General features: G+C 35.8%; 1 protein-coding gene across 13 annotated transcripts in view; it reads right to left on the reverse strand.

The window, feature by feature from the left end:
- Positions 1–3,293: 3,293 nt before the first annotated feature.
- Positions 3,294–13,589, reverse strand: part of ADGRL2 (adhesion G protein-coupled receptor L2) — a 392,431-nt gene continuing 382,135 nt past the window's right edge. For 3 of the 13 annotated variants that reach the window (XM_013961430.2, XM_013961426.2, XM_067301002.1), the window contains 4 exons: positions 11,984–12,112; positions 11,464–11,560; positions 8,638–8,766; positions 3,294–5,364 (listed from right to left, as the gene is read on the reverse strand). In XM_013961430.2, the coding sequence (XP_013816884.1) occupies positions 4,610–5,364; positions 8,638–8,766; positions 11,464–11,560; positions 11,984–12,112 (1,110 nt within the window). In that variant the 3' untranslated portion in view covers positions 3,294–4,609. Of the gene's footprint in view, positions 5,365–6,022; positions 6,077–8,330; positions 8,413–8,637; positions 8,767–11,463; positions 11,561–11,983; positions 12,113–13,589 lie in introns of those variants that run through there. The other 10 variants (XM_067301003.1, XM_013961438.2, XM_013961433.2 and 7 more) reach the window with 8 other exon arrangements.

Below are 13,589 nucleotides of genomic sequence, written 5' to 3' on the forward strand. Positions count from 1 at the left end.
ACATGCCAGGAACTTTGATGGGGAGAGGTTGAGATTAATGATGACATAATACAGTAAGAAGAGATATTAATGCTCTTAGGCATGAATTAATGAAATACCATTGAGAATTTATCCTGCATGAATAAAGGGATTTAGAAGTTCTCGTTTTAAAAGCCGCATGAAGTATTTTACTGGAAAAAAAAAAAATCAAATACTCTGCTGAGATAGACATGGTCCTAATGAACCTTTACTCCAGATTCTTGTTGGAGCTGGATGGTTGAGCAGGTTTACTTAATTGAATTACTACTAATTGCCAAAGTGTTTATATAAACAGGAGGCACAAATCTCTTGCTCCAGGGGTGTGGTGACAGTTTTTTCCTCTCTCTAATACAGGGATGGATTCCAGCCTGTGATCGGTTCCTGGACAGAGACACAACATGCCAGTTTAAATCTGTGGAGCAAGTGCGGGATGCTTACTGGAACTGTAGCAGTGCCCTTCATAAATGTAGCGGGTGACTGCCACCACGATCTCGCTGGCGTGAACGCCGTTGTAGGGCTACAGTAGAGAACCGTACTGCTACATCCCATCGCTTTTTATTCTCCAGTATTCCCGAGAATTAGTTATGGAAAACCCCAGTGAAATGTTTGTATACATATGTAATGTCTACCTGCAGCTTCTCTTGATTGGAAAAGTAATTTTATCCTGGGATAAAACTTTACACTAGCATATGATGCATATTATCAGCTCTAGAAGAGAACTTTTGACAGTTTTGTGGCAAAGTGGGATGAAAACAGCATGCAGGGAGTTGACCCTTTTGTCTTTGTTCTGCTAATATCTGAGTAGTTCAGAAAGAAAATTGCCTTAAAAATTAGGACATAAAATATGACGCATATTTTATCCATAACTTATGTCAATTTGAAACACCTTTTATTACCTACATAAGCGATTATATGTAAACTTTATTAATAATTTCATTTCCAATTTAAAAGAAGCAAAGGTGTACTGTAGAATTCACAGATAAAGGTTAATTTAACTATAAAGGTATTACCAGTGTTGCATTTCTTCATGTTATGGTTCACTTATGTAGAATTGAGATGTACCTTATATTAAACAATGCATAGCACCATTATACAACAGTTCACTAAATGCACATCCCATTTAATCTTTTGTAGGAATTAATAGAACTGGACTGAAGTTACAAGGAAGAATTGGACTGAGCCAGGAGGGTTCACACTAACAGGAGATTACTAGCCATAAGAAAATTACAGCTCATCTGAAAGACAGTGCCTAAAATAGCAGCATATCCTTGGCACCATCGTAGGAACTGGTTAACTGATGACCCTGAAGAAACACTTGTTTCCATTAATTCTGCTGTCATTATTCTGCTAGCCTTGAACTCTTCCTCTGAATTCTTCTGTCCTTCTGATCCCAAGACATGATGGCAGGAACGTGAGAGAAAACATAAAGAAATTACAATAAGCTGTCGGCTATATAATTATATTGTAACCTACTTCACTGAGAAGTTACACCAACAGAAATTTGGCAAGGTATTTGCTGTTAGCTGCTAGCTGTACACAGGACACTCACTAGTATAACATTAAAAAAAAAAAAAAAAAAAAAAACCCAGGCTCACTAAAAAGCAACACCTACATTACAAAGAAGCTAACAAAAGAATTCCCTTATGATACTTAGGTTCATCTGCTTCATCTTAGGTTCACCAGCTACATTTTCTTCTTTTATGAATACTTGTTACATTTGCAATTGAATATATATTTAAGGTCACAATGCTACAAACCTTTTTCCAGCATGTAGTTTCGCCACCTTTAGTTAGACAACATGTGACACAAAGGAACACTTGCTCGAATTAGGGTTGAAGATTCTGCTGAAAGTTGGTGACTTTATTAGGTCGTGTGTACTGTAATGACTTGTGCACCACAATTTTTAAATCCCTAAGACATGATTTCCTAGGTAGAAGGCAGCAAGCGTGCTTTTAAATTGCCAGACCGACCAAGGGAATCGTTTTGTTCCAAGCAATCGGCTGTAAATCCTGAATCAGAACAAATTCATATTTCGTAGAGAGTTCAGATTTTAAAGTATCTTTACCGAACAGAAGTAAACAGTCTCTGATTAAATTCCAAATGTTCCACGGACCCTACTGTAAACATAATAACTTTTAGTGTTAAGGAACTTATTGGCAAGAGTTATCAGTAGGGCCCTGTGGTGAAGTAGCCTCTGTCTTCAAGAAGAATAGCTCCTGTGCCACAAAGCATCCCGAATACAGGTACATCGTGGTTATCTATCTGAACCCTGGGGTTACAGCTGAACCCTCCCACCTTTTTTTACAGAGTTTGCACAGTGTCAACATTAGGAAATCTTGCCCAAAATATTTTTCTGAAATCTTAATTTTTTTCAAAATGCACCTATGCCAAACTGTTCAGATAACCAGAGCTTATCAATATATATTCCAAATGAACAGAAAGAAAGTATCTTTGGACTTTTTATATTCCAGCCCCATTAGAACTTAACAGAATTTATAAGGCTTTCAAATGAATTTTTGTTCATCATACAGGTAGTCACAGTGGTAACACATGTCACCATGGCCTCTGTGATGACAGGGCATTTAATTTAACAGTTATTTAGACAAAGACAATTTTGGAAGCTGCAGCAAATGAAGTCCTTGGCATTACCTTTGACAGGCCCTGGTTGAGAGGAACAAAAGAGGTTTGGGAATCAAGAAAATGAAGACTTCAGAATTCCAAATTTGCCACTGATTTGTTGATCATATCTTGGGCATCAGCTGCCTTCTGCAGTTGTCCAGTCTGGTAAAAATGGGGACCGTCATGCTTATTTCTCTAGCTCAAAAAACTGTCGTGACAGACTGATTATTTGTATAGCACACAGAAAATAAAGTGCTATCCACATGCTGCGTATTCATGTTTTCCCCACTGCAAGAATATATCTTCATCACTAATAATTAACTGCTAATTACTGTTGCTGAGAATATGATGGTGGTGTTCACCACCTTATTTTTAATTTCAATACAGATGCGTACTTAAAAGTTATGTAAATATATGAAATTACAGTACATTTTCCTAATGGCCCTGCTACATCTGAGCTTGATCCTATTCAACTGTGACTACGAATTGAATAGCAATGATGACCTCTATTCAGTAGAACTACACAGACAGTTTCTATTGTATTCTCAACACTTAAACCACAAAATGTAAGGAAGCCATTCTAAGCAGAATACAGATGGGTCAAAGGCCTACTGTTGCCAATTATGCTTTGTACATAATAATGCACGTTTTACCTATTTGGAAAAAAATTCACATTTATTTACTGTCAAACAGGTGTTAAACTTTACACTGGATATTAGTGATGGGCTCATTATTAACAGGTTTACACAAAGGGATGAAAAAAGCAGAATTTTGTTGACACAATTTACATTTCATTAGATTTTTATCATAAAATAAATTAATTACTAAATATAGGCAGAAGGAATATGGAAGAGTAATAGTTATGTTTTATTTTATTTTTTTAAAGGACAGGCACCTTTTATTCACGAGAAAGCTTGTGAGAAGTGTCCAGTGTCCCCTTCACCCCTTACCACCCAACCCTGATTAAAGAATGAACAGGGAATCGAGTTACAATCTTTGTTAGCTATACCAAATTTGTGCAAGGCTTGGCATAATTGGCTTCTAAAACAAATTTCTCCCCAAATTATTTTTTTTTGGCAATAAAAATTCAAAACATAAGAATAAAAACTAACTTGTCAAAGCAGAACACTGTTTACAGTGAAAAATAAGTGAGAACGGGTAGAACTTGCATTTTAAACATACTACCGTACTATGAACAGAGTGTAAGAAAAACAGCTTATAACATATGTGCAACCAAGAGCTTTTCACAATATTTTCTTCAAACTCTTTAAAATTATTTTTCATGACAATTATATTTCAGTTGGACACAAATGTATTTATTTTACCCTAGCAATAGAACAAAATATAATTTCTTTAGCCATTTTTTCATGAGAACGGTTCATTGTACAGTTGAGGAAATATATGAAATAAGGCCTGTGGCTTGATTGCTAGTGGTTAGACATGTATTCAATCTTTGCCTTAATGGAAAAGATTTGCAGTGAACTGCAAACTGACGCAGAATATCTCTCCTGCTTTTGCAAGTCTTGTCAGGAATAGTAAGGTACAGTAAATTTGTCCCACAGGATTTCAGAGCCTACGCCTTGTATATAATACAATGTAGGCCTAGAAAAAAAAATGGTGCAGCCATATTTACAAATTTAGTTCACAAACTGCTGCAGTAAAATGGCTGGAACATGTTTTCTTTTTTTTTTTCACAATTTTGTTAAATTCAGCAGCAGAAGATATCTTAAAATACCTTGTTGGTATTTCTTTTCTTTGTAACAAATAATTCATTTTAGTATACTCTGTGTATATACAAAGTTTTTGTTTTATAAAAATTCACAGAACTGCAAGGTCCAGTCATCCCTGTTACACTGGAGAACCACAGGGTCAACAGAATTGTCTCTTCAAGCAGATATGAGGGAGCCTGCATGGGGCCAATTAAGTCTTTTTAATACTTGTACATGGCCTTTAATATTTCTTTGCTACACTATTAAAGGCTTGTCACTAGTTGCATTTGTCCTTCTCTAACATCCCCTTCTGGAATACATCCTTCCTTGTTAATGGGAATTATATAGCCGTCGCTATTACCCCTGCTGATTTGATAGTACATCTGAAGCTGATGGCCAGCTCCAAGATTTGGCATGCTCTTGTAGTAAATGTCCTCATTTTCACTCCTCCTGGAGGGAGAGAGATCTTCTTCAACGTCAGGGCTGCTCTCTGGGAAAGGAGAGTCTCTGAGGTTGGGCATGCTCGTGTAAAGAGAGTCTCTGTTGGGGGACTGGAGGTGGTCGTCAGCCTCAGCCGTCAGCTGGGAGACGTAGCTGTCAGTTCCTTCGGTCTTCACTTTCTTCTGGGGCTGGTACAGAAGGGAGTGAGTCCGCTGCGGAATAAGGGGGGCCTCCAGCTCCTTGTGGTGGAGCTCCAGTCCGGGGGTGTCGCTGTGCATCAAAGATGACGCATCGGCCACAATGGCATCATCTTCGCTACTGCTCCCGCCGATCACAGCTTTGGCTGGCAGCGTGCGCTCCAGGTTGTGGTTCTTGCTGCTGCCCCGCAGGTTGTTGTGCACTAATTCTGAAATGATCATTTTCTCAAAAGCAGTATCATTCAGGCTTAGTCCACAGTCTACAACTTGCACACTGTCGTTATAGTCTCCGTTGCGCAATGAGTAGCTGTTGTTGAAATTACCATTTAGCGGTAGAGTATCCATGGCACTTGTATCCCTGGCATTGTTCAGTGAATGTCCTGAAATGGAAAAGGACAGTTCTGGTTATCGCCTGATGTGCTTTTTAGCACTTTTTTTTTTTTTTAACAAAATTCTTTAATGTAGTTCAGGACAAAGTTGTACTTGGAAGTAAGACTCGAGAAAAGTTAGGTTATTGCACATTCCCAAATGTAAACAGTTGCACACCTTATAGGAAAGATGTATTTAAAAAAATAGTATCATGTATTTCCTGTGGGGAATAGTGGCATTTTAATTTCTTAATTTAATGTCAATTCTGTGACTCTTCCACAAGGAACTGTTCACTCCATGCCCTTGCATATGTAATGCAAAGCAATTCATTTGGAAACATCTACATTTTGAAGTACAACACCATGATTTAGAAAATAAAATTAACAGAATTTGTCCTAAACGACACTAAATTAAAAAGGAATTAGATCACAGACATAACTGAAGGTAAATGTACAACATAAACCCCCATAACTGGCAGGCAACTACTTTACTTTAACGACATTTCTAAAATTGTTTCCCTTTTTTTGAGATGAAGTAAAGAAAAGAATGAAAAAAATGGATAAATACAAAGAATTTATGTTAAACAAGGACAGCCATCTTTCACACTACAGGGACCAGGGTCCACAAGCACCATCCAACAACACGATAGACAGCAGGTGGAATGACTCACTTTGGACAACTCACATCATGTCTGTCTGCTCAGGCTATCTGGCCTAAGAGTAGCTGATATATAAAAGAAAGTAAAATGATTTATTGTAACATGATGAAGAATTACTGAGCTTCTCAGCAACTTAGTCAGAGCAAGGGTTCAGCAAATTAGATTACTAAGCAATAACAGCTTTTCTTTTCCCACTTAATGTAATTTTTTTGCACTAATATTCTGTCTACCAACAACGGCCCCAGGCTTCTAAAGGTCAAAGTTTGCCTGCAGTCTGCATCAGTCACAGTGACAGCGCTGAATGAACCAGAATAGTTAATTAAGAGTTCGGCCCATGGTTACCATGGGCATGGAAGTCAAATGCAGAAATGTTAGGAATTTCTGTAAGTATGGGTCACAGAAATTAAACCAAAGAATAAATATTAGTCGTGGAATGGGAAGAGGAAATCAGCCATGGCTGATATCTTATAGCTGCTGGAGGAATGACAGATTGGGTAAGTCTGCTGGAAACATGAAAAAAAGTTCTGGGGGAGGAAGGGGAATGAAGTCTTATGATGATTAAGGTCTTTATGTTTTGGGTTTTGGCTTTTTTTCGGTAACACAATAAAGGAATGTTTTTTCTATAGACACAAAGACATGTAAACTATGACATCACAGCGCTTCCCAAGCAAAGAAAAAAGAAAAAACTTTGAAAGAAAGCAAACAGCCTGAACCATGGAAAGTTAAATTGTTACAGCACTGCTAGAAAATCACTGTATCTACAGATATGGCTGGAAGTAAAGAAAGAATGGAGTGATGTTACTGAAATGAGACTGACCACTGTGAGGCTGCTGCATTATATGCAAGGCTTGGAGGAGTACAAGAAAAAAGTTGTTTTGAAAAAGATTATGCATTTTCCTGTTTTAGGTTTGTTTCATAATTAAAGCTGCAGCTTATCCTAGAAAATTCAACCTTCTCTAGAACATATTGTTTTCAATTAAAAAGTAATTGCATTTTCTCATGAAACAATTTTTATCTTTGACTTTTAAAACACAGAATAATAATTTCTAAATAAATTCTGTTTGAGTAATTTGCAAATCATTTTGCATTTTTGTTACTGTAACTCTTTTCCATGTGTACTGAACCCATGATGAGGGTTGTTTGAAAGGTCTCTTTAAGCTTTGATTAAACAACTTCGTAGTTCTGCAATTTCATATATGTTCCAAGATTTTCCTTGCAACGGATTTAGCTGTGCAGAACATATGGCATTTATAAAAGTAGACAACACATGGACCACATGCTGGCATTCATTTCCCTCATGAAAGTGATTTAATTCTATAATTTTCATTCTTTTTTCTTCTGCTAAACAGATACCAAAACATATCTGATAATCCAAAATGAGTTTTCTATGATATACTGCAGAGTTAAGCATGCTAGAAGATATTCAAACTGGTTTGATGAGGCAAATTTTGTTGCCCATGATCAGGTAATTCATTTGAAATCTTTCCATAGCCTGTAGCAAGATTACTGTGGGAATGTAAAAAAATAAGTAAATTGTTAAGCATTTCTGCTTGACACTGCTTTGGTTTTAAACAGCAAATTATTTCAGCATTGCATAACTTCTGTTACCAATAGGATTTGCTACAGACCTCATGTTGTTTTCCAAAAAGCAGTATGCAAGTACTTTTGGAATGTGGAAACATTTCATTTGCAAATTGTGAACCACTTGCCCACTGAGTCTACTTCATGACCGCTAGTTATGTTTTAATTGTGCCCATTAAAAATCATGCTGAAAAAATTTACATTTGATAGGCAAAGTTAAGTTTTACTCCCATACTTGTCTCTCTGTAGGTTGCTAGAGGAAAGCATAAGGAAAGTAAGAAAACAAGAGAATGAAAATAGAAACTACAGTTCAGTTAAAAAGGAAACTTGAAATAAAAACTGGAAGCAAGGTTTTATGAGCTCTTAATCAAAGATTTAACACAGTTTCAGCTATCCTACAAGTTATTATCAAACTGTAACTACTAGATATTTACTGATGAGTGATCTGCAGTTAAAAAAGCAACTAGATAACGTAACAGCAAAATGTTAGGTAAGCGATGACACCCTTTATTCCTGCAGAACTAAACTGTTCTAACTGCTAATCTCAAGATTTTCCTAAAGGAATGATCTACCATAAAGCTGCACTATACTATAGTTTAGATCTCTTTGACGCTGGATACAATTTTCTACACTGCAGTATCCAAAGGTGTCAAGATGCCTTGCGCTGCTTTGTTATCTAATCCGCTCCGTAAGCAGGTTTTTCTCAGCAAGAAACCTTATATTGCATAGACGTGATACCTCTAAGTGATAAATATCTTGAAGATGGGCTCTCGGACCATGGGGTGTCAGTCCTGTAATAGTATATTAAGATTTATGCCACCTGTGTTAAAAACATGGATAATTATTGGTAAATACTGTTATGGCAAAGGCATTACTATAATATAGTGCAGTTTTACAAGCTAACATTGGCAATACTGTATTTCTTGAACTGACAGAAATTCAGAATGTAAGGCTAGGATATTGCAACTTGAGCTTCTATCTAGGGAAAGGAAGGGATTTGGAGCGAGCCAAGAAAAGCAGTTTTATTCAGGAAGTATAAGCACACCTGGTGAGTTAAACACAGGAGCTGAAGGGGCATTACATACAACTGTTTCAGCGAGCAATGTGTTATAGGGGTTGTTAGTGCCGTGTGGTCGAAGAAGAGGGTTTGTTAGTAGGTAATTGCCAGTCATTCCTAAAGCAAAAGAAATAGAAAAAAAAAAGTCAGTTCTTTAATTTTATTCTGACAGTTTCAATAAAGAATATTTTTTAATCATCATGAATCATATAGAACTTGTCAAATGTAATTCAGCTGAAAATTTCTGAATGTATTTGAGCTATGTATTTGAAATGGGAGTAGGAATATACAGTTAAATTTCAGTAATTCACAGGTGCTGTCCAAATCCCCCAAGTGAACATCTGTTAAGACTGACATTTACTAACGTATACAAAATCACTGTTACACAAGAATAGCAATTAAATATGTAGAGATCAAGGTGCTATATAAAGCTATTAGAACTTAAAAATGGCACATTTCTGTCCAGAACTGAGAGAACTGAATTTCTTAAATTTAAGGATATTGAAAATTCCCTTACGAAAGGATCAGAGTTGTTATTCACTTTATTAAAAACACACAGATAGTGGAAGGGAATCGCTGTTTTCAAACAGACAGTGGATGACAAACTGCAAGAAGCATATCTTAGTATATGCAAAAGTATGCATGCTGGGGGGAAAGCAAAATATTTGCTCTAAGAAATCAGAGCATTCATATTTTCTCTCGGGACATTCATGCTGCAAATCTATCTGCCAGATTTTAAACCAGAATTCCTTGAATGACAAATCTTCTAACAATCAGTTTACAAACACTGTAAGATGAAGCAAAATATTACATGAATGAACAGATTTTTAAAAATCAATTTTACATATTAGTGCAACATTTACATGACTCAGAGTAATTATTAAAAATCAGCATTTGGGGGAAATTGTTAAAAATCAGTTAATCTGTGATTTCTAGTTACTAAAAGAAAAATGAGCTGGAATAATGACAGAAAAATCACAAAAAACATTGTAACTTAAAACATATTTTAAGCATCTCCTTAAGGTAAAATTCTACTCCCTTTTCTATTGCACTGCACAGCAGTACATCAGGATCAGTGTATCACAGGCCCAAGGACAACTAAAGAGCCAGCTATATTTATTAGGATTATGAAGCAATGGCAAAGGTAATATATATTCTAAATAGTAATGGTTTTGTACTACCACAGATATTTGGAAGTGGCAAGTAGCAAAAAATTCTGAAATTCAGAGAATTATTTTACTGCCTGATTATGCTAATCTTATTTGACAGTTTAATTCAGTCAACAATTAAAAGGTTTTAACGTAGCCTTTTCCAGTCTACTTATTACTAGAAATACTAACTGAAATATATGTTGCTTCTTTTTGTTTACTATGTTTAATTTTACCTTGAATAATATTACCTGTAATTTATGGCAAGAGGATTTTTTTTTATTCTATCCAATACTTTTTGCCACCTCTAAAAGCTTGAATTTTATTTTAAAGGAAAAATGACATTTGCTGTTCATTGCTAAATTATCCTCAGAAGTATGTTTTATTGAGATAGTGATAATATTATAATTGAATAATAATGCTACTAATTTTTCTAGTTGTGGCAGAACATCTCCAATGACTTGGGACTGGAGCTCTGAAGCAGGAAGAAGCTCTGTCCCACAGCCATCAAACCGGGGTGCAATCCCAGATTGTTTTCTATAGCTTATTCAGAGGATTTTACTTAGGCATTGGAAGGAAAGGTACTTCTTGTTTAGGCATGAAAAAAATACATTTTTCACTTAGGAGAAATTAGTTGATTTTGATTTTGCCAGAGGATCATAAAAGACTGAGATGGGAGAGCAGTGAGACATACAGGCCTCATCCACTTTTAATATGCCAAATAGCAAAAGCAGAACCTTGCTTTTTGAATTTTTTTCTTTTGTAAAATACTACACTTTATACTCTCATAATAAATGTGAGTCAAATACACGTCCCTACTACTGAATTTTGAAACAACAAGGAAAGAAAGTTTGCCACTTATGGTTCATGAGGGTTTTACAGCAGCCCTGACAGTGGTGAATTTGCTGTTGGGAACTTTTTCAGTTGAGCAGGAACTGCCTGGAACGAGATCAAGCCTACGTTTTCTTCTCTCAGGGATGTGGGTGTGCACTCGGCTCGCACACAGCAGTCTTCCCTCCATTACTAGCTCAAACCGCCTTAAAAAAATAGAGGGCAAGGAAGAAATAAAGGGACATTCTGTCTCAGTTAATACCCTTATCTTCTAACTGGACATGAGAATGAGGTTAGGGATTTCAGAAGTGTGTTCAAGCTAAGAAATTGGGAGTTTTGGCTTTGCTGGGCCTGAAAATCTAAATTCTATCCCATGTGACAGACACAATGCTCTTTGTCATAAAAAGATAAATGCTTTACAGACATCTTTTGCATAGAAATGATATCAATTAGATTTCACTGGGAAAATTTCTGCACCTAGGAATCATACTCAAATATGCATTAAAATGTTACTGCACTCATATTTCTGTTTCAGATTTAACCTATAAAGGTTAGGAAAGATTTAAAATTATGATCTTGCTTTTAAGTTAAATTATTGATGAAGCTTATTTAAATACATTTCCACAAATGGAGAAATTCGACTTCTATAGCAGGGGCCCAGTTGAGGGAGCAAGGTTTTAAAATATGCTGGTGGGTGACTTTAAAACTCTGCTTTTAGAGATCATTTGTTCCAGAATTTTTTTCAACACATTCTTTTCAATTCTTCTGTGTTAAATGGTATAAAATCTGTATAAAATCTAAGTCTTCTAAAACTGAAATGTTCCCAGTGACTGACCTTGATTAAGTGTTGAAGTGCTGTTGATGTCACCTGAGATAAAAGAAGATTCAGATTGTTTTCTCACAGTGTCATTCCACATCCTCCTTATACGACTCTGTTAACACAAACCAACGAGACAAAAGCATAATAAGTTACAAAAAGATTTTTTTCTCTTATGTGCTATTATGTAGAATATTCATATTTATTTTGGCCTAAAGTAAGCCATTCTTCTAGCATTATAGTGGAACTCTCTCTTCTGTTATTAAAAGTCTAATTTATTAAATTTCATTTATATGAAACATGATGGTATAAACCCTCCTAATAAACCAGTCCCTAATTACAAGAAAAATAAGGTGTTTTCATTAGAAAAAAATAAAAGGAAATGTTTAAAAAGAAATCAACTCTAGTATGCAGAAGTATGTATTTGCCATCTAGATGATTATAATGAGAAGACAATTAGCGCATCTGATTGGAACACATCTCAGTAGACTTTTTATAAATAAAGTTAATTAAAAGATGCTGTCAAAATCTTTGTTACCTGAGTGCCAGAGGAATAGCGAGCACTAGTTCTTGTTGTTGATGCCTTCACTGAACTGTGGGGACTCTCCGTTGGTAGCCCACCACAGCAGTAGGAATGTCGGAAGCATTTGCCATATTCCTTACGTACCTGCAGAAAAGAAACAGAAACACTTAGTACAAAAAATAGTATCAAATATCTTCATTGGCAAAAAGAAATGAACCTTGAATCCAAACAATTCAAATATTTTTCAAGCAAATAGGTCATTCTTGTCTATTGAAATGCTGGCTATTAACAAAATCAGATAATTCTCCCTAGTTAGTGGCACTGTTATCATGGGCTATCCAGGATTTTTGAACAAATTATTTCCAAAGGATACACACATTTAAACACACTTCAATTAGATGTGCCTGAATAATTGTCACTGAGTTATTTAGGAGATTATTTTTATTGTGTCTTCACATTGGTGTAGTTAAATTTACCCGAATTGAGTACTGTTTGAAAATAGTCCTCTTTAGCTTTTGGTGCAGCAACCATAGAAGGCCTATCTTCCCATCCTTGCATGCAAGAAAGGTTGATGTTATTAGCATTTGCACTCCTTGTTACTGCCCATTTAAGTTATCACCTTCCAAGAAAGTATGCCAATGAATGGACTCTCTAAGCTATAAACACATTTTCATATAAAGCTACTCTGTGCAGCTCAAACGTCGGCTAGTTCCTGTAGTCACACCTGCTTCAGGTTTGCCCAAAACTCCCAAATAAAATTGCCCACCTCTACGCAGAGCACCAGCTATGCTGGTGGAAGCACTGTCAGTGTTGCAGAGTCAAAATCTGAACTGTAATATCTGGGCAATGACATATCTTTCACTTTTAGGACCAAAAAAACCCACCCTCATTACTGTCTATGCTCGCTGAATTTAGAAGCTTGAACACACTTATATATGAGAGATTTCTGTTTGATAAAAGAGGAACAAAACAAAACTAAGCAATGATTTTAGGATTTGGCCTACATTTATTCAGCTTCTGTTTCCAGAAAACTACTGGAAACTTCATTAACTATGTTTCAACCCTTGTCATACAAGTCATCAGGATTAGTTTACAGGACACTTAATTCCCTCAAATTTGATGACTGCTACACTGACTACTATTTTCAAATAACGTAAGACTGCATACACATCCTGGCAGCATGACAGATCAGTGAAAAGAAACAACAGATAAAATTTGCAAAGATGCATAAGTCTACATTCATAAATCTTTTAGGTGCTTGGGAATCTAAGTGCCTCTTCTTCAGACTTCTAAATTTCTGTGAAAAAATGAGAATTAGGCTAACTGTAAATTTTGCCTGGCCTATGAATACAGGGGACAAAAGAAAGTTATGTGTTAAACAAGGGGAAAGGGGAAAAAATCAAAATAGTGTGGGTTTTCATGTCATGCGCTGCTTTCAATAGTCCAAGAATTTTAATCACAGAATACACAGGATGAAGTTTTTATAAAATAGAAGGTAGATGAAAATTTGAATAGCTAGTGCCTTAATTTCAATCTAGAGATAGCATTTTATCATATTATAAAGGCATACTGTATGTATTTCAAGTACATATTTTTAATCTATACCAACATAAAATACACA

This window comes from Apteryx mantelli, chromosome 8, assembly GCF_036417845.1.
Source record: "Apteryx mantelli isolate bAptMan1 chromosome 8, bAptMan1.hap1, whole genome shotgun sequence".
NCBI lineage: Eukaryota > Metazoa > Chordata > Aves > Apterygiformes > Apterygidae > Apteryx > Apteryx mantelli.